The 20,583-nt window shown below is 39.1% G+C and overlaps 1 protein-coding gene across 1 annotated transcript in view; it reads left to right on the top strand.

Annotated features, from left to right (window-relative positions):
- Window positions 1-20,583, top strand: part of Cntnap2 (contactin associated protein 2) — a 2,080,708-nt gene that overhangs the window by 563,135 nt on the left and 1,496,990 nt on the right. Inside the window, exon 2 of the mRNA XM_036182111.1 lies at window positions 8,440-8,550. Within this exon, the coding sequence (XP_036038004.1) occupies window positions 8,440-8,550 (111 nt within the window). The remainder of the gene's footprint in view (window positions 1-8,439; window positions 8,551-20,583) is intronic.

Below are 20,583 nucleotides of genomic sequence, written 5' to 3'. Positions count from 1 at the left end.
GTTGTTATCACTGTTAGTCCTTGAAAGTTGGGTGCCCACCTGGGTGGTGTCTCATTGTGGAATTTAAGTCAGGAGACTTGCATGTGGGCTGTTATTGTTAGTCCTTGGAAGTTGGGCACCCACCTGGGTGCTGCTTCCTGTAGTCCTTGAAAGTGGCTAAGGGAGATCTGATTCCAGAGAAAGCCTTTCCTGAGGCTGTTCTCCAAACTCCTGGAATGTGTATGTCCAGAGAGTGTTCAGTCCACTCTGTTAGTCCTTCTTAGGGAAAAGTCAATTGGAAAAACTATGAAGGCACACATGATTTTCATAACAGAATACAGCTGATATATAACAAGCCAAGTAACACCAAAATCTCCTTGGGATTTGGCTTCCTCTGGAGGAATTCCCTGACTCCTCCAGGTAGTGACTTTGCCATAACCAGCTGAGTTCTTATGATATATTCCTATGGCCCCACAGCAACAAGGAGCAGAACTAATGGTCTCATAATGGCTACATTCAGACTCAAAAATTTTAAGGTATTTTCAAAGGGGGCTAAATGAATTTCAGGAGGCCACAAAATGTTGCACAGAGCCATTCCTGAGAAGTAGGTACTGCTCCAGTTTGAATAGGATTGTGAGAATGAAAATGCTTAGCTGGCATGCTACTGTTAATAAATGGAGGTCAGTGATTTTCAGTGTTATCCTTAATTTCTTAGGTATCTGGGTGACACATTCTCAAACATACTTAAAAAAGTAGTTACCATACATTACCTTCTGGAGAATCCAACCACATGGCTGCAGTTCCTAGGTTTATGTTAAGGCTTGCCAAACCTTGCCCTATTGGGCTTTCAATCCCCATCGGCATTGGAACGGGAGAGTTTTTCATGAAGGCCCAATAGGTTTCTGTCATGCTGGGCTTCAGCTGCAGCCACAGGGCACACTCAGCACTCAGAAACCCAATGAGGAATTTCATTGTCCTGAGGAAAGACATAAGCAGAACTCCGGGACCACACCAACACCAGACAGGGTCCCCTCCAAGTGTCAGTAGAAAGATCCTTCTATCGCTCCAGAGGGTGATTTGCAACAGGAGCCCTCCAGTGCTTATCTGTAGTGGATACTCAAGCAGAATCCACCAATAAAAAATTTTAAATATATAATACAAGGGAAAGAATAGAATGTGGAGAGGAATGATGAGACCCTAGTTTCCCCTTTTTGCTTTAGCAAAATATGTTTGCTTGTTTTTTTAAATAGTTCAAATTTTTCTTTTTTTAGATTAATTAATTAATTAATTAATTTTTCTATTATCAGCTTGATACCTTAGTAGTGTAATGTTTCATTGAGGGTTGCTCAGTAATTGAGTAAAACCAAATCTTATTATAAGCAACAGTCATCCTAGGGTCCTCCATGCCATATATATAGCCTTATGGTTCTGTGGGTTGCAGTCTGATTGTTTTTTGCTTTCTATCTAGAATCCACTTACGAGTGAGTACATACTATGTTTGTCCCACTGGGTTTGGGTTACCTCACTCAGGATGATTTTTTTTCTAGTTCCATCCATTTGCCTGCAAATTTCATGCTGTCATTGTTTTTCTCTACTGAATAGTACTCCATTGTGTATATGTACTACATTTTCTTAATCCATTCTTCAGTTGATGGGCATCTAGGTTGTTTCCAGCTTCTGGCTATTACAAATAATGCTGCTATGAACATAGTTGAGCATGTATCTTTGTGGTATGGTTGAGCATTCCTTGGGTATATGCCTAAGAGTGGTTGGGTATATGCCTAAGAGTGGTATGGCTGGGTCTTGAGGTAGTTCGATTCCCAATTTTCTGAGAAACCACCATACTGACTTCCACATTGGTTGTACAAGTTTGTATTCCCACCAAGAGTGGAATAGTGTTCCTTTTGCTCCGCATCCTCTCCAACATTGACTGTCATTTGTGTTTTTGATCATAGCCATTCTGACAGGTGTAAGGTGGTATCTCAAAGTCATTTTAATTTGCATTTCTTTTATGATTAAGGATGTTGAGCATTTCTTTAAATGTCTTTCAGCCATTTGTGATTCTTGTTTTGTGAATTCTCTGTTTAGCTCTTTAGCCCATTTTGTTATTGGATTGTTCGGTATTTTGATGTCTAATTTCTTGAGTTCTTTATATACTGTGGAGATCAATCCTCTGTCCGATGTGGGGTTGGTGAAGATCTTTTCCCATTCTGTAGGCTGTCTTTTTGTCTTATTGACCATATCTTTTGCCCTGCGAAAGCTTCTCACTTTCAAGAGGTCCCATTTATTAATTGTTGTGCTCAGTGTTTGTGCTGTTGGTGTTATATTTAGGAAGTGATCTCTGGTGCCAATGCATTCAAGAGTACTTCCTACTTTCTCTTCTATTAAGTTTAGTGTAACAGGATTTATGTTGAGGTCTTTGACCCACCTGGACTTGAGTTTTGTGCATGGTGACAGATATGGATCAATTTGTAATCTTTTACATATTGACATCCAGTTATGCCAGCACCATTTGTTAAAGATACATTCTTTTTTTCCATTGTATAGTTTTGATTTCTTTGTCAAAAAATCAGGTGTTCATATATGTATGGATTAATGTCAGGGTCTTCAATTTGATTCCATTGATCTGTATGTCAGTTTTTATACCAGTACCAGGCTGTTTTTATTACTATATAGTAGAGTTTGAGGTCAGGGATGGTGATGCCTCCAGAGGTTGCTTTATCATACAGGATTCTTTTAGCTATCCTGGGTCTTTTTTTTTTTCCCATATGAAGTTGAGTATTTTTCTTTCCAAGTCTGTGAAGAATTATGTTGGGATTTTGATGGGGATTGCATTGAATCTGTAGATTGCTTTTGTTAAGATTGCCATTTTTACTATATTAATCTTAACATATCCATGAGCATGGGATATCCTTCCATTTTCTGATATCTTCTTCAATTTCTTTCTTTTGAGATTTAAAGTTCTTCTCAAAAAGGCCCTTCACTTGTTTAGTTAGTGTTATCCCAAGGTATTTTATATTATTTGTGGCTATTGTAAAGGGTGATGTTTCTCTGACTTCTTTCTCGGCCCTTTTATCATTTGTGTATAGGAGGGCTACTGAATTTTTTGAGTTGATTTTGTATCCTGCCACTTTACTGAAAGAGTTTATCAGCTTTAGGAGTTCCCTGGTAGAATTTTTGGGTTCACTTATGTATATTATCATATCATCTGCAAATAGTGAAAGTTTGACTTCTTCCTTTCCAATTTGTATCCCTTTGATCTCTTTTTGTTGTCTTATTGCTCTAGCTAGAACTTCTAGTACTATATTGAATAAATATGGGGAGAGTGAACAGCCTTATCTTGTTCCTGATTTTAGTGGAATGGGTTTGAGTTTCTCTCTGTTTAATTTGATAGGGGCTGTTGGCTTGCTGTAAATTGCCTTTATTATGTTTAGGAATGTTCCTTGTATTCCTGATCTCTCTATGACCTTTATCATGAAGGGGTATTGGATTTTGTGAAAGTCTTTTTCAGCATCTAAAGAGATGATCATGTGGTTTTTTTTCTTTCTGTTTGTTTATATGCTGTATTACACTGACAGATTTTCATATGTTGAACCATCCTTGCATCCCTGGGATGAAACCTACTTGGTCATGATGGATAATTGTTTTGATGTATTCTTGGATTCGGTTTGCCAATATTTTGTTGAGTATTTTTGCATCAATGTTCATGAGGGAGATTGGTCTGTAATTCTCTTTCTTTGTTGCATCTTTGTTTGGTTTGGGTATCAGGGTAATTGTAGCTTCATAGAAAGAGTTTGTCAGTGTTCCTTCTGTTAACTGTTGAGTGGAATAATTTGAAGAGTATTGGTATTAGTTCTTCTTTCAAAGTCTGGTAGAATTCTGCACTGAAACCATCTGATCCTGAGTTTGGTTTTTTTTTTTTTTTTTTTTGTTTTTGTTGTTGTTGGAAGACTTTTGATGACTGTTTCTATTTCTTTAGGGGTTATTGGTCTATTTAAATGGTTTATCTGGTCTTGATTTAACTTTGGTATGTGGTATCTATCCAGAAAATTGTCCATTTCTTCCAGATTTTCCAATTTTGTGGAGTACAGGTTTTTGAAGTATGACCTGATGACTCTCTGGATTTTCTTGTCTGTTGTTATGTCTCCGTTTTCATTTCTGATTTTGTTAATTTGGGTGCTCTCTCTTTGCCTTTGGTTAATTTGGCTAGGGGTTTGTCCATCTTGTTGTTGATTTTTTCAAAGAACCAACTCTTTGTTTCATTTTTTTTTTAATTGTTCTCTTGGTTTCTATTTCATTGATTTCAGCTCTCAATTTGATTATTTCCTGGCATCTACTTCTCCTGGGTGAGTTTGTTTCTTTTTGGTCTAGCACTTTCAGTTGTGCAGTTAATTCATTGGTATGAGATTTCTCTATCTTCTTTATGTGTACATTCAGAGCCATGAATTTTCCTCTTAGTGCTGCTTTCATAGTGTCCCATAATTTGGAGTATGTTGTACTTTCATTTTCATTGAATTCTAGGAAATCTTTAATTTCTTTCTTTATTTCTTCCTTGACCCATTGATGTTTCAGGTGAGCATTATTCAGTTTCTATGAGATTGTAGGCTTTCTATAATTTTTGTTCTTAAAGTCTAACTTTAAGGCATGGTGGTGCGATAAGATACAAGAGGTTATTCCAATGTTTTTATATCTGTTGAGATTTGTTTTGTGACCAAGCATGTGGTCAATTTTTGAGAAGGTTCCATGGGGTGCTGAGAAGAAGGTATATTCTTTTGTGTTGGAATGGAATGTTCTGTAGAGATCTATTAAGTACATTTGAGTCATAACATCTGTTAGGTCCTTTATTTCTTTGTTGAGTTTCAATCTGGTAGATCTGTCTTTTGGTGAGAGTGGTGTGTTGTAATCTCCCACTACTAATGTGTGGCGTTTGATGTGTGTTTTAAGCTTTATTAATGTTTCTTTTATGAATGTGGGTGCCTTTGTATTTGGGGCATAAATGTTCAGGATTAAGACTTCATCTTGGTGTATTTTTCCTGTGATAAATATGTAATGTCCATCCTGATATCTTTTGATTGATTTTAGTTTGAAGTCTATTTTATTAGATATTAGGATAGCTACACCAGCTTGTTTCTTAGGTCCATTTGTTTGGAAAGCCTTTTCCCAGCCCTTCACTCTGAGGTAATGTCTGTCTTTGAAGTTAAGGTATGTTTCTTGTATGCAGCAGAAGGATGGATCCTGTTTTCTTAATCATTCTGTTAGTCTGTGTCTTTTTATAGGTGAGTTGAGACCATTAATATTGATGGATATTAATGACCAGTGATAGTTAGTTCCTGTTGTTTTTGTGGTCGTGTTGTGTTGTCCTTCTTTGGTGTTTGTTGGTGTGGGATTATCTATTCCCTGAGTTTTCATAGGTATATTTAGCTTCTTTAGGTTGGATTTTTCCTTCTAGTGCTTTCTGTAGGGCTGGGTTTGTGGACAGGTATTTTTTAAATCTGGTTTTATCATGTAATATTTTGTTTACTCCATCTATGGTGATTGAGAGTTTTGCTGGGTATAATAGTCTGGGTTGGCATCTGTGGTCTCTTAGTGTCTGCATAACATTTGTCCAGGACCTTCTAGTTTTCATAGTCTCTATTGAGAAATCTGGTGTTATTCTGATGGGTTTCCTTTTATATGTTACTTGGTCTTTTTCTTTTGCGGCTCTTAATATGTTTTTCTGGCTCTTAATATGTTTTTCTTTGTTCTGTATGTTTAGTGTTTTGATTATTATGTGGCAAGGGGACTTTTTCTTGGATCCAGCTTATTTGGTGCTCTGTAAGCTTCTTGTATCTTCATAAGTATTTCTTTCTTTAGGTTAGGAAAGTTTTCTTCTATGATTTTGTTGAATATGTTTTCTGTGCCTTTGAGTTGGTATTCTTCTCCTTCTTCTATCCCTATTATTCTTAGGTTTGGTCTTTTCATGGTGTCCCAAATTTCTTGGATGTTTTGTGTTATGACTTTTTTGTCTTTAGTGTTTTCTTTGACTGATACATCTATTTTCTCTATTGTGTCTTCATTGTCTGAGATTCTCTGTTCCATCTCTTATATTCAGTTGGTTATGCTTGTTTCTGTAGTTCCTGTTCATTTAGTCAGGATTTCTGTTTCCAGCATTCCCTCAGTTTGTGTATTCTTTATTGTCTCAATTTCATTTTTAAGCTCTTGGATTGTTTCCTTCATCTGTTTAATTACTTTTTCTTGGCTTTCTTTGATTTCTTCCAATTTTTTGTTTGTTTTTTCTTCCATTTCTTTAAGGGAATTTTTTATTTCCTCTCTAAGGGAGTTTTTCACTTCCTCTTTAATGGAGTTTTTCATTTCCTCTTCAAGGGAATTTTTTATTTACTCTTTAATGGAGTTTTCATTTCCTCTTTAAGGGAATTTTTTATTTCCTCTTTAAGGGAGTTTTTCATTTCCTCTTTAAGGGCCTCTATCATCTTCTTAAAGTCATTTTTAGGGTTGATTTCTTCCATTTCTTCTGCCTTGGTATACTCAGATCTTGTAGGTATAGAATCACTAGGTTGTGATGTTGTCATATAGGGCTTCATGTTGTTGCCTGTGTTTTTGCACTGGCATCTACTCATCTCTTCCTCTGTTCAGTGCAGGCAGTGTCTGTGTCTGTAGGTGCCTCTCTTGTTCTAATTGTTAGTTTTGGTTCACTAGGATTTCTTTGTTAAATTGGTGCTGTTGGGCTCTGTTTCTTCAGGATCAGCTTAGTCAAATCAGTGTTAGTGGGTTCTTTCTCTGGGAGCAGTTGTTCCTGGTTGGTGTAGAGTGTGCTTATGGTTTTTCAGTGGTTGTTAGGTTCATACTGGTTAGTTAGTTAGTTTGTTTGTTTGTTGTTTTGGTTTTTTTGTTTTTTGGGTTTTTTTTTGGTGGGGGAGCAGGGGAAGGTAGCTGTCTGGTCACTGGGACTCCAATGGATAGGGCCTAGGAGTTAGAGATCTGATCTGCTGGTCTGGAGATGGGAGCTTACCTGTTCTCTGTCAGTGATGTGTATACTTGCGATTCTGGTGATCTGGTTTGGTGGCTGGGTGGTGCCTTCTTTTGTGTGCTCAGGTCACGTTTTGCTCATTCATCAACTTCTCATCTGTTCTTGTTTCCTCAAGCTGCAAACTGTAGGTTTCTGATTCCTCTCCCTGATGGATTTCAGCTGAGTAGGGTAGTCTCAGCAACACCTCCAATTTGTTGGGTTTCACAGGATTGGAAGCTGGGCCCTGGGTTGGCCTCAGACAGTGTGAAGATCCGTTCTGGTCTCATCCCATGGAGATGACTCCTTCCCCAGGTGTTGGTATTAAAGGCATCCCTGTTCCAAGCTCTTGATTAGGAGTTTTGTTTTTATTAACTCCTCAGAGGGTGGTAGATCAGTTTCTGTTTTTTATTACAATTACGGCCACAGTCCTGCTGCTCCGCCTGCCTGCCTCTGCTTTGTAATAATTTTAATAATAACATTTATAAAATAAAAATTCCTTCCGTAGTAGCTCCAGACTCATAGTGACCTTTTTGCGATGATCCATTTTCTCTAGTGGAGACAGAAGATGTTGAAGGAGCAAGACAGTCAGTAGGAGGGCTGTGCAGTTTTTAGGACCACAGCTGCTGCTGACCCCTTGGATTAGGTCTGCTGCCCTGGAGGTGAGAGGTCAGGTGTTAGAACAGTCCAGGAGGACAAGTGTAGCCCTGGATATACTCCACCAGAAGGAGGCTAGGCTAAGAGGAGAATAAAGAGATGGGTCCTGAACACTAGGAAAATGTGTCAATTTGGAGATTAAGAAGTATACATGAAAAGAACCAAGAGGAAACAGCTAAGAAGAGATGATGTTAAAAAAAAAAAAGTTAATGGCCTGTAAAAGCCATGAGTGGATAGTACTACAGACAGATTCAAGGCAGAGATTGCTGACATTTTAGATAGTAATCTTTTCATGCTGGCTATTATTCTTGTTCTCTGTTATGATCAGTTATTTCTTTTCTTCATTAGTAAGAACATTTAACACACAATCTTCTATCCCAAATATTTAGGTACCCAAGACAGTAATATCATCTGCAGGCTCAACGTGATACATCTAATCTCTAGATTTTACTTATCCCACACAACTGAAATAATACATGTTGATTAGCACTATATTAAATAATTATTTTAATTTTTTTTTTGTGTGTGTGTGTGTGTGTGTGTACGTACATATGCATGTGCCTGCCGTGGAGGTCAGAAAAGGGCATTGGATTTCCTGAACCTGTAGCTAGAGGTGGTTGTGACTCACCCCATGCAAGTGCTAGACATTGATTGAACCTGGCCCCTCTGCAGGATCAGCAAGTGCTTTTAACAACCTAGCCACATCTCCATTCACTTGGTAGTTAAGTGAACAAGCACAAACTAGTCATTTTCCGAAGAACTGGAGTGAACTTAGCTTTTTCTGTCTCTTCTTTTTCCAGAAAAATGTGATGAGCCGCTCATCTCTGGGCTTCCCCACACGTCCTTCAGCAGCTCCTCCTCCCTGTCTAGCAGCTACTCACCTGGCTATGCCAAGATCAACAAGCGAGGAGGTAAGAGACATTTGATTCCTTTGTGGTTAGAAGCATGGCACACCTGTAATTGAACATTGACATACGCATTAACACAACCAATATGTAAACTCATGATTGTCAGTCCAACTAGATGACCAACAAATATCATATAGATATACATATACATATGCTCCAAATGTAGTTAGAGTTTTCCTGCCTGGCCCACAGTCAGGACAAATCTCTCTCACCCGCCAGGCCCATAGATGCTCAGACCCAACCAAGTAAACACACAGAAACTTATATTGCTTACAAACTGTATGGCCGTGACAGGCTTCTTGTTATCTACTTCTTTTATCTTAAATTAACCCATTTCTATTAATCTATACTTTGCCACGTGGCTTGTGGCTTACCAGTGTTTTTACATGTTGCTTCTCATGGCGGTAGCTGGCAGTGTCTCCCCCGCAGCCTTCCACTTCCCCAAATTCTCTTCTCTCTTATCCCACCTATATTTCCTGCCTGGCCACCAGCCAAACAGCATTTTATTTATACAGAGCAATATCCACAGCACTCCAAATGAAACAAGGTAAATCAATGTGTTTGACATTTGAAGTCATCTCTGGAAATATGTTGAAAATAACACAAACATTCTTTCTTAAAGAAATACTTTTTGGTTCAAAAGTACTTAACCAAATCAGATTTTTTTAAATGACTCCCAATAAGTATCTATGTATATAAATATTCTGATTTTTCTATGTATTTTGATGTACATTATTTCTGTTGCAAATGTAGGATAAAAAGGATGAGAATTTCCCAGGTGTTTAGAATGAAGTTTTGTTATTAGAAGTGTATAAAAAGTATTTCTGCATTGATATTTCCAGACTCTGAAAACATTGGTGAATTCACCTGTGTTCCAATAGCCCCGAGTATTCCAATCCTGTTCTGACTCTCAGGTAACAGTTGGCCTCAGGCTTAGGTTTAGTGTTCAGAACACGCTGGATCACTTCATTTTCTCAGCAGGCATCCTATGAGTTCCCACATCTGCAAACATCTTTAGGTTTCCGTTTAAATTCAGCTTCACCTAAAGCAGCTTCTTGCAATAGCTTCTTATGGCTCCTTGCAGAGATCCCAACCCTGTCACGCCTTGCTTGCTCTGTGAAGCTTTCTGGAATATTTTTGCAAGTTCCCTTTGTCCTCTAGCCCTTTCACTTTGTACATCCACAGTATCAGCCTTCTGTGATGATACTAGCAACCTGTGTGCAAGCTGAAAAAGTACTTGGCCCCCTACCACTACACTTTGATGGTTCCTGTGCCTTGGCTGGTGAAGCTAGAAAATTACTTCTGTGGGTGATTATCTTTAAATGGGGAGGTTTGTATCCAAGCTCTCTCCTTTCAAATAAATTTGCATTTTCACAACATGGATCCTTGAGTTGGTTGAGTCTTCCCTCAGGGTGTCTTTGCCATAACACCAGTGAAGAATGTGAGGTTTCTCCTTAATGGCTCTGATCTTCCTAACAAATACAATGGCCTTTCCACACTTGCCTTTTCTTCATTGTTAAACTTGCTCATTTTCCTTTCTTCTCTTAAGTGTATGGTTTTAAATATTTCTCCTCTCTTCCTACAGAGCTCAGAACAGTGAAAAGTAACTGTTCTATAGCCTGGCACAGTTGTGAAGCATCTCTGTAATTATACAATCTCTTTAGCAATTATGGATTTTTTTTGTTTCTATCCCTTTCTTGTACAAATTTAACCTCACTCCTGCTACTTTCCTAACATAACTGCACATTTCATGTTTTTCTGGTCCACTTGCTATTCTTTTTCACTATAAACCCTAACAAGAGCTGTGAGCAGAAACCATGATGCAGCTGGAATACTATGCTATCCTAAATTTCCTTTCCCTGAAAATTACTTCATTTCTTCTGAATGAAACATCATTCAAATTTTCAGGACACAAGTAGATTGCAGCTAGATTCTTTGTCAGAGTGTAAAATTCTCTAATCCTATTTCTTATAGAGTGCTGCTCTCCCCTGAAACTTACAAGCTGAGCTGGCACCTTACTGCCCACAGCTCTACTGTCTTTCTAGTCTTCCTCATCCCAATCAAAATGGGATGCTCTGCTTATATCACTATGGCCCACCCATCCATACCCTTCTAAATTTATTCTACAAACTAGTTACAAAGGGCTGCAAATTACATGATCACATATTCATAGCCAAAGCCCCCACAGGAACAATTTTCCATATTATCACTCACACCCACATAGCCTCTCTCTGTGTAAAAGAAACAGGTGTGTGGGATACATTGTTTTAGTAGCACTTCTATTGCTATGAAGAAATATCATGACCAAAAGTAACTTGGGGAGTGTAGAGTTTATTTCATACTTTCAGGTAACAGTCACTGAGGAAGTCAGGGTAGGAACTGAAACTGAAGCCACAGAGGGCACTGATTAGCAGCTTCTTAACTTCTCTTGCATGCTCATCCTGTTTTCTTATAGCACTCAGGACCACCAGCCTGAACATAGTACTACCTATAGTGAGCTGGATGCTTCCACATCAATCATCCATCACAAAAAGACCACACATGCATGCCTACAGGCCAGTCTGGTACTAGCATTTTCTCAATTGAGGGTCCCTCATCCCAAATGGCTCTAACTTCTGTCAAATTGATATAAACTCATCAATGCACACCCCCCCCCAACACATACACATTAGAATGGTTTTAAACTGTTCCTGGGGTTTACCAGGCTATACATATATAGTATAAAGAGGTAGATATCAGTGTATATCTACACACACACACACACACACACACACACACACACACACACACACACACATATATATATATATATGAAATTGTGAATGTAGGTACTATGTTTTTTTTCCTGTTTATTGAGAAAATCACTTGATATGCATCTGTATACATACTTGAAAGAGAATCATGTAGTTCCAAAGAAAGACAGCAGGCTGTCACTTGCCTATTTACAGAGCAACAGAAATAAACAAAATCCATTTGGCATTATGTTGATAAATATTGACTTCAAGTTTCCTTACTTATTCAAATTATATTCCCAGATACACTTCAGATATTGAATGCTTAGGGGTACATAGAAAACCCAAGTAAAGACACAGATACACATCTAGGTAACAGACTGTAAAATATTTTCAGAACTGATACAAATTATTGTATTTGACAGTCCAGATCTATCTAGAACAGCCTTAATATCATGACAGACACACAACAAAATGTGTAAAATATGATCTTTAATGATAAATATGTTTGTGACTCCATAAGAGCCTGTGGAAATCCACTTTTAGTGTAGGTATGCTTCTAACAGTACCTTGGTCTACTGGCCTGCGTTATGATTTATCTCTTCATGCCTAACTCATGGAAGCTTTCCTAATCCTGGATCATTCTAAGTCAAATTAACTCCATATGTAACTCTTCCCAGTGTTACCATGAAATCCAGCCTTTGAATGATTCACAGCAGAATGTTTTCTTCTGTGTTCTACATGTCTCTTGATTTTTGTAGCGATCTTATTAAAAGAAGGATTGGCTAGAGGTGTTGTTTTATTTGCTTTCCTGGTACTACGACAGAACACTTGAGATTAGGGAATTTCTTAAAGCAATAAAATCATTTGGCTCATGTTTCTAAGGCCTGAGAAGCCTAAGAACATGGATCCAGCATGTGCTAGGCTTCTAATTAAGAGTCTCTGTGCCATTGAATGCCAAAAGGTATTAAGAGCAGACAAGCAGGCAGGAAGGACAAGGAAGGAGCAAAGCTTGTTCTTTTGCTGGGAGTCCACTCTCATGCAGGGACAGTCTAAGCCTGAGCTACATAGATGGCCTCAGCACTTCTTAAATGACCCACTGTCGATGCATCAGCTCCCATCATGTTATTTCAAACTCTTTTTGACTGTTAGGGTTAGATTTCAGAAGTGAGGCAATGACTCAGGAAAGCACAAGTGGCAATAAGTAAGCAAAGAAAAGTGGGAATTGGGAATAAAACAAAGGAAGATATGAGGGCTGAAGATCCTGGGGGCTTGGGAATTTGGCATTGTCTCACTCAGTCATTCTCTATCTTACTTATTTTGTACTTTTTCAGTTCTTTCAACTGAACCTGTTGTTTGGTGATTTGGTCGGCTGGCCAGGGGCTTTCAGGGACCCCCTGTCTCTACCACCTCAATTGTAAGCTTAAAGTCAATAGCCTCATGGCCAGCTTTGTATGTGGATGCTGGGGATCTGAGTTCACATCCTTGTGCCTGTGTGGCAAGTGATTTACCCATCTGTTCACCTCCACAGCTCCCATACTTTTTTTTTTTTTACTTTTTTTCCCTTTATTGAAATGGATTTTTTTTTCTCACATAATTTACCATGGTTACAGTTTCCTCTCCTTCTACTCCCCCTAGACTGTCCTCAACTCCCCTCCCACTTGGATCCACTCCCCTTCTGCCTCTCATTAGAAAACAAACAGTCTTCTAAGGGGATAATAATAAACTACAACAAAATATAATAAGGTAAGAGAAGAAATAACACATCATTAAATGGATTTTTTTAAAAAGGCAAAGTGGGTACCTGCCAAGGTATGCTACTAAGCAAACATGCCAAATGCAACAGAGTGAGTACAATGGGTTTGTTGGGGGGAGGAGGAGGGTGCAAGGCAGTCTGGGAGTAGGGACAAGAGAGAGGCAGGAGGAAGACAGACAGAGAGAACAAGAAAGAGAAATAAGAAGAGAGGCAAGAGAGGGAACTGTGACTGGGAAACAGTTCTTAATTTTTTCTCATTCTACATCCCAATCCCTGTTCCCCTTACCTCCCCTTCTCCTGCTCTCCCCTCCTTCCCCCAACTCTACCTCCACCATCTCCTCATGGTAAGTAAGGCCATGTTGGGTAATCACCATAGGCTGGCATACCAAGTTGGGGCAGGACCAAGCCCCTCTCCCCCGCAACCCCCACTTCCCCATCCCCCCCCCCACACACACATCAAGGCTGAGCAAGGTATCCCTCCACAGGGAATGAGCTCTAAGAAGCCAGTTCATGTACCCAGGATAAATCCTGGTTCTATTGCCAGGGGACCCACAAACACATCAAGCCACACAACTATTACCCACATTCAGAGGTCCTAGTACAGTCCCATGTGGGCTCCCCATCTGTCATTCCAGAGTCCATGAGCTCCCACTAGCTTGGGTCAGCTATCTCTGTGTTTTTTCCCATCATGATTCTGACCCCCCTTGCTCCCATAATCCCTCCTCTCTTCAACTGAATTCCAGGAGCTTGGTCAAGTGCTTGGCTGTGGGTCTCTGCATCTGATTTCATCAGTCACTGGATGTGGGTTCTATGATGACAATTAGGGTAGATACCAATCTGAGTACAAGGGAAGGCTAGTTCAAGCACCCTCTCTACCATTGCTAAGAGTCTTAGCCTAGGGACCTGCTTGTGAGTATGTGGGGATTTCCCTGGCTCCAGATTTCTCCCTAACACCTTAATGGTTCACTGTCAAGATACCTCTTTCATTGCTATCCCTCTCTATCCCTCCCCCAACTCGGCCATCTTGAACCCTCATGTTCCCACTGTCCATCCCCTCTACTCTTACCCAAGAGATCTTGACCATGTCCCCTTCTTGGGGAGATCCATGAATGTCCCTCTTAGGGTCCTTCTCTTTACATAGCTGCTCTGGGGTTGTGGATTGAAGCCTGGAAGGTAGCCAGATAAAAAAGATCTTTACCAACTCCACAACTGAAATAGGGCTGTTCTCCAAAATATATAAAGAACTCAAGAAACTAGACATCAAAATATCAAATAATCCAATTAAAAAGGGGTGCAGATCTAAACAGAGAATTCTCAACAGAAGAATCTCAAATGCCTGAAAGACATATAAGAAAGTGGTCAACATCCTTAGCCATCAGGGAAATGCAAATCAAAACAGTTCTGAGATACCATCTTACACCTGTCAGAATGGCTAAGGTCAAAAACACTGATGATGTTGTCTATGTTGGAGAGGATGCAGAGCAAGGGGAACACTCCTCTACTACTGGTGAGAACACAATTATGTACAACCACTCTGGAAATCAGTATGTTGATATCTCAGAAAATTGGGAATCAGCCTGTCTCAAGACCAAGCAATACCACTCTTGAGCATATACCCAAAAGATGCCCAGCCACACCACAAGGACATTTGCTCAACTATGTTCATAGCAAGATTATTTATAATAGCCAGAACTTGGAAACAACCTAGATGCCCCTCAACCAATGACTGGATAGAGAAAATGTGGTATGTTAATACAATGGAGTACTATGCAGCAGTAAAAAAAACAATATCATCATGAAACATATAGGCAAATGGATGGAACTAAAAAGAAGCATCCTAAGTGAGATAACCGAGACCCAGAAAGACAGATATCCTATGTACTCACTCATATGTGAATATTAGATGCAAAGCAAAGTAAAACGTGGCAAACACTTTATTTATGTACTTATTTATTTATTCATTCATTGATTTGTTTATTTTACTTATTTATTTGTTTATTTATCTATTTTACCTATTTATTTATTTATTTTGGTTTTGCGATTTTTCGAGACAAGGTTTCTCTGTGTAGCTTTGTGCCATTCCTGTAACTCACTCTGTAGCCCAGGCTGGCCTTGAACTCACAGAGATCTTCCTGGCTCTGCCTCCTGAGTGCTGGGGTTAAAGGTGTGTACCAACACTGCCCAGTAGCAAACACTTTTAAAGGGCATGCCTGTCCCATAGCTAAAGGTGGAAAGGCACCTGGTGGCAGGTAATACTGTAACCTCCTTGGCAGCAGAGGAATGCTGCTGCCAATGGGAACTAACAATCGGAAGAGAATAAATCTTACTTTAGGGTCTTGAACTGTTTCATTTATTTCCTTCCGTTGTTTGTCTTGTCATAGATTTCTTTAAAGGAATTATTAGTTTCCTCTTTAAGGGCCTTTGTCATACTCATGAAAGCTGTCTTTAGGTCTTTTTCTTGTGCTTCAGCCATATTGGAATATTCAGGGCCTGCTGTGGTAGGATAGCTAGGCTCTATGGGAGACACATTGTCTTGACTGTTATTGCTTGTGTTTTTATGCTGGTGTATAAGCATCTGGTTTTAAGATTATCTTTCTAGGTGCTGATATCTGATCTGGTCTTTGCTGGGTGGGCATGTGGTTCCTTGGTCTCTGTTGCCTTTTCTTTTTCTTTTTCTTTTTTCTTTTTTTTTTTTTTTTTTTTTGGTTCTTAGGTGAGTGCAGTCATTGTGTGTTGCTTGGTAGGAAATTCTTCTGGGATCCAGACAGGGACTCCAGGTAAAATGTGTTTAAAGCTAATCTAAGGAATAAGGATATGCTATAAGCATGCTAAGAGGGGTCCAACGGGAAGGAGGAAACCAGGATGTTCTACTGGGGGAACCCTGGAAATGGGGGCAGAAAGTGATGAGAAGCCACAATAGGTAGTCTGCTATAGAGCATGGAATGAGATTGGAGCACTGGATATGGAAGAGAAGGAGGGGGTGCAGAGCTGAAGCCTTCCTACCCGTTTTGCTGCCCTACTTGCTTGTCTGGCAGGTTTTGTTGGTGTGCCTCCAGAGAATGCCTCCTGGAGTTGGAGGCTGGAATAAGAGGGTAAGTGGACATGAAGGTTGGAGTAAAAGATCTGCGTGATCAGCTAGAGATGGGACAAAGAAGAGGGGAGGCTACAATAGGTGGTCTGCAAAGGGCATGGGTGAGAGGAGAGTTGGATTTGGAGGAGGAGGGATGGTGACAATGCCCAGTTAGGTTACCCGAGTCTCTTGCTGGAGTGACCTGCAGTTTCCCAGTTAATGCCTACTGTAGTTGGGAGTTGGAATAACAAGATGATTGGAAGGAAGAAATTTTGTAGGGAAGTTTTGTGTGATCCATTGGAGATGGGGAAAAGGGAGAGACAGTGCTACAGCAGGGGTCTGCTACAGAGCTGGAAATCAGATGGAGCCTTAGGGTTTGGAGAAGAGGAGGGATATGTGAAGATCTGCAGTCAGCCGACCAGCCTTCGACTTCTGACCTTGGTTGTTCTTCAGCTAATACTCCATAATACATTAATGGAATGTCTCTATGTAGATTCTGAGATGGTATAACTAGAAATCAGTGAGTGACTCAGAGACGGGGAAATAAATCCCTGCCTCCTCCTTCTCAAAACCAAACCCGCCCACACTTGATCTTGTTTAATAGAGCAATAACATTGCAGTATTTAACTTAGTCCAGAGGAAGAACCTAAAATGCACTTGATGTTTTGAGTACATTTTGAGGTGAGCTTGTATGCATAGCTAGAGAAGGCCAATCAAGCCATCTCTGATTCCTAACTCAAGTAGATGTTGAATAAACATACTTTCCCTTCTCCTGTTATTCACTTTTTACTTAGCAGATCTTACAATGCTTGCTACTAACCTCAGGACTGCTTTATTGTGTGTTTTCTTTTTGATTTCCCATATTAAACCAAGTAGCAAAGTAACATGGTGGTAATTCTGAGTTAGTTCCCTTTGTTTTCTTTAGTAAGACAAAAGGCACATATTTAAAGACCACATAATATGTGCCCCTTTGAGAGAGAACGGACCCTTTTGTAGCATTGCCTATCTTTTTTGTTTGTTTGTTTGTTTTGTTTTTCAAGACAGGGTTTCTCTGTGTAGTTTTTTGAGCCTTTCCTGGAACTTGCTCTGTAGACCAGGCTGGCCTCAAACTCACAGAGATCCACCTGGCTCTGCCTTCTGAGTACTGGGATTAAAGGCATGCCCCACCACCACCCAGCCTAGCATTGCCTATCTTAAAATGAACTAGAGTTCTTATTTTCTGTTAAACACCAACACTAATAACTGATACCTAGACTTGAGGTCAGAGCTTGCTCAGACCATTCCTGAAGATAGCATCATTTCTCACTCACTGGCCTCTTCTCCCCTCCAGGTGTCTATGGGTATAGAGTTTTAACTACCATCTGCAGGCTCAACCAAGGCTCAGCCAACAGTCCTGCCTTCCTATGTTCTTGAGCCAAATGTGTCTGCTGTTCAAGAAATATATTTCCTGATTTATCCCACCTTCAAGTATCTTGTCCTGGGTTACGTTGGTGAAACATCTCCTTTTGCTCTTATTTTTATTAATGATACTCTCTGTTCATCATTTTGTTTTGTTTCTGAAAGAGGGTCTCAAGATGTAGCCCTGGCTTTCTGGAACTCACTAGGTAAATCAGGCTGTTCACAAACCTGTGGAAATCCATCTGGCTCTCTGTCTCTATAGAGCTATTCTTCCCCTTTTAAACTTAAATAATAAAAACATCTTTCACAAGCAATAAAATCCAGAACTGTTACTGGTAGCCAGTATATGTGCTGCATATTTCCAGATTCTTTGTCTCTTATTCAAGAAATTAAGATAACTCACTCAGATTTAAAAAAAATATCAGGGTAACATTTTTCAAAACAAAACAATACAACAGGCCAGACACACTATCAACATTGACAGTGAGCCATGGGAGAGATATTCATGCATCCCAACTTTGTTTAGTTTTTTTTTTTTTTTTTTTAATGGCACTCCATATAGTTAGAGCTTTCCTGCCTGGCCCAGTCAGGACGAATCTCTCTTACCCGCCACTCCCACAGTCGCTCAGACCCAACCAAGAAAGCACACAGAAACTTACATTGTTTACAAACTGTATGGCTGTGGCAGGCTTCTTGTTATCTACTTTTTCTATCTTAAATTAACCCATTTTTGCTTATCTATACTTTGCCACATGGCTTGTGGCTTACCAGTGTCTTTACATGTTGCTTCTCATGGCGGCAGCTGGCGGTGTCTCTCCAGCCTTCTACTTCCCAGAATTCTCTTCTCTCTTGTCCCGCCTATACTTCCTGCCTGGCCACTGGCCAATCAGAACTTTATTTACACTGAGCAATATCCACAGCAACTCCAAAGGAGGAGCAATTGAGTTGGTATGTGTGATAGCAAGGATGGTTCTTTATGTTGACTGATATATTGTTATATAATCTCTTTTCTACTGTGCATAGCCATTACCATAATGCATCTGATTTTATTCTGATTTTCATCAGATGCATACCCACTTATGTAGAGGAATCAGATAGCAAATAGGTGATTCTCCCTAAAAACAACAACAACAAAATTAACTTGAAAGACACAGTTTGCCTTATTGCACATACACCCAGAATTATTTGAGGCTGTAGAGGCTCATCCCTATTGATTTGGGGATATATTTTAATACTATAAACAGGGTGTTTTAAAAAGTTAACTAAGAGGAGCTAACTCTTTTCCATTGTTTAAAGCAGGTATGAAAGCAGTTTGATGTGGGTAAGTGTCCTAGATTGCCAAGAGGTCACTAAGGGCAATTTTATAAGAAAGAATTGTAAGTACAGTGCATGTAAGGAAGGGTATCAGGCTTACAGGTGTATTTTTAGAAGAAGGATGTGTATACAGCCCAAACCAAGTGGAACCCCCCAGTTGGTAAGCTACTCCCTATGCTCAGTTGCCCTAAAACTATAGCTATTATTCCATATAGGGACACAATGACAATGCTTTTATGAAGATGCTGTCCCTCTGTGTCAGTATGTCTATTAGTGTCCTTCTGCACAGTCTCTATTGTGCCAGATCCACTCAAGGTATCCAGAAATGGCAAGATTACTCTGTATTCTTAATTTTTATTATTAAATTATTTCCTTAAACACTTGACATCAAGAGCAAAATTAAGAAATACTTAAAATGTCTTTGTGAGTTTCTGCCTTGTGCTTAAAGCTTCCATTCCATTATAACTTCTTTTCCTTCCTCACCATTCCAACCTTAGTAATTTTCAAACTTGCTTCTTTCTTTGCCTGCTTACTGATAACCCATTCTTACCTCAGTAAGAATGTAGTAAGAATTCATTGCTCACTTCACTGTTGGCCATTTCAGAGTAGAATCTTTGAAGCAGAAAATTTGAAAAAAACTGACTTTAATGTAGAATTTTAAGCTATTTGAGATTCCTATTTTGGGTAGCTATGCTTCATCATTAACGTGTCCTTCAGAATATACCTACTGCTGCCTTCTCTGAACCCAGCTGAGCAGTAGCAAGAGGGTGGTTCAAACCAACCATGGATGGAACATGGTATTGGTAAATTGCACAAATCCCCTACAGTTCAGTTCACTGATTTCTGTGGTTGTTGAATAATTTATCGTCTAAACAAAAACTTTTGAAACAGAGTACAATCTGTGATTGCTATGGGGTAATCTTGAAGGTCTGATCCCACATATTTTAAAATTGAGCCACTTATATTGATTGGCAGAGCTGTTGTGATGATTATAATGAATAATCTACACATGCTGGTGTTGCATGGAAACATTAGTCTTTTTCCCAGCAATTACCCCCAACTATTAAGAACAATACAATAAATAGTAATTTTTAAGTCAATGAGTGAATGGAATACACATCACTGCAACAAAAATGCCTCCCAGAGAAGTTATTGCTAGAACTTAAATATAATTTAAAATTTAAGTAGTTTTAATGATTTTTGCATAATTGGACTATGAATTAAACTTATGATTTTTTCAATATCCTTTTTACTTATTTCAATTCTGATGAAAGAAATTATCTCAGCAATACACAAATTATCTTGTTATTATATTAATGTCATTTCAATTTGATTTTTCAGAAAATATGAGTTTGTAGGAATGTATATCTATTAATGGTATTATCCTCAAGAAAAAAAGCATTTTTAGATATTATTGAAAGTAGTAGATGCCAACTTATTTTCTCACAAGCTGTGTGAGTTGTGTTTAAATCTTTACTCTTGTATGCAGCTTTCCAGCTGAGAGCAGCCAACTAGTTCTTATTGTAAATTTTAATTTATGCTTTCTGATTTTTCCCCAAGTACTGAGGATTGAACTTAGGGTACATGTGAAACAACTGCTCTACCACTGGGCTATGTCCCCAGACTTCCTTTTTATTACTTCATTCTCAAATTAGCACTTTGTCCTCACTGGTAAATTTTCAAAAGTAAGATTGTAATGCTTGAAATATTTGCATCATTAATAATTGTTTAAGGTCATAGACTTCGGAAGTGTATTAATCAGTCAA

Source organism: Onychomys torridus, chromosome 3 (genome assembly GCF_903995425.1).
Source record: "Onychomys torridus chromosome 3, mOncTor1.1, whole genome shotgun sequence".
NCBI classification, from domain to species: Eukaryota; Metazoa; Chordata; class Mammalia; order Rodentia; family Cricetidae; genus Onychomys; species Onychomys torridus.
Note: the sequence above shows the minus strand (reverse complement) of the source record. Positions and strands in the feature narration are given on the sequence as shown.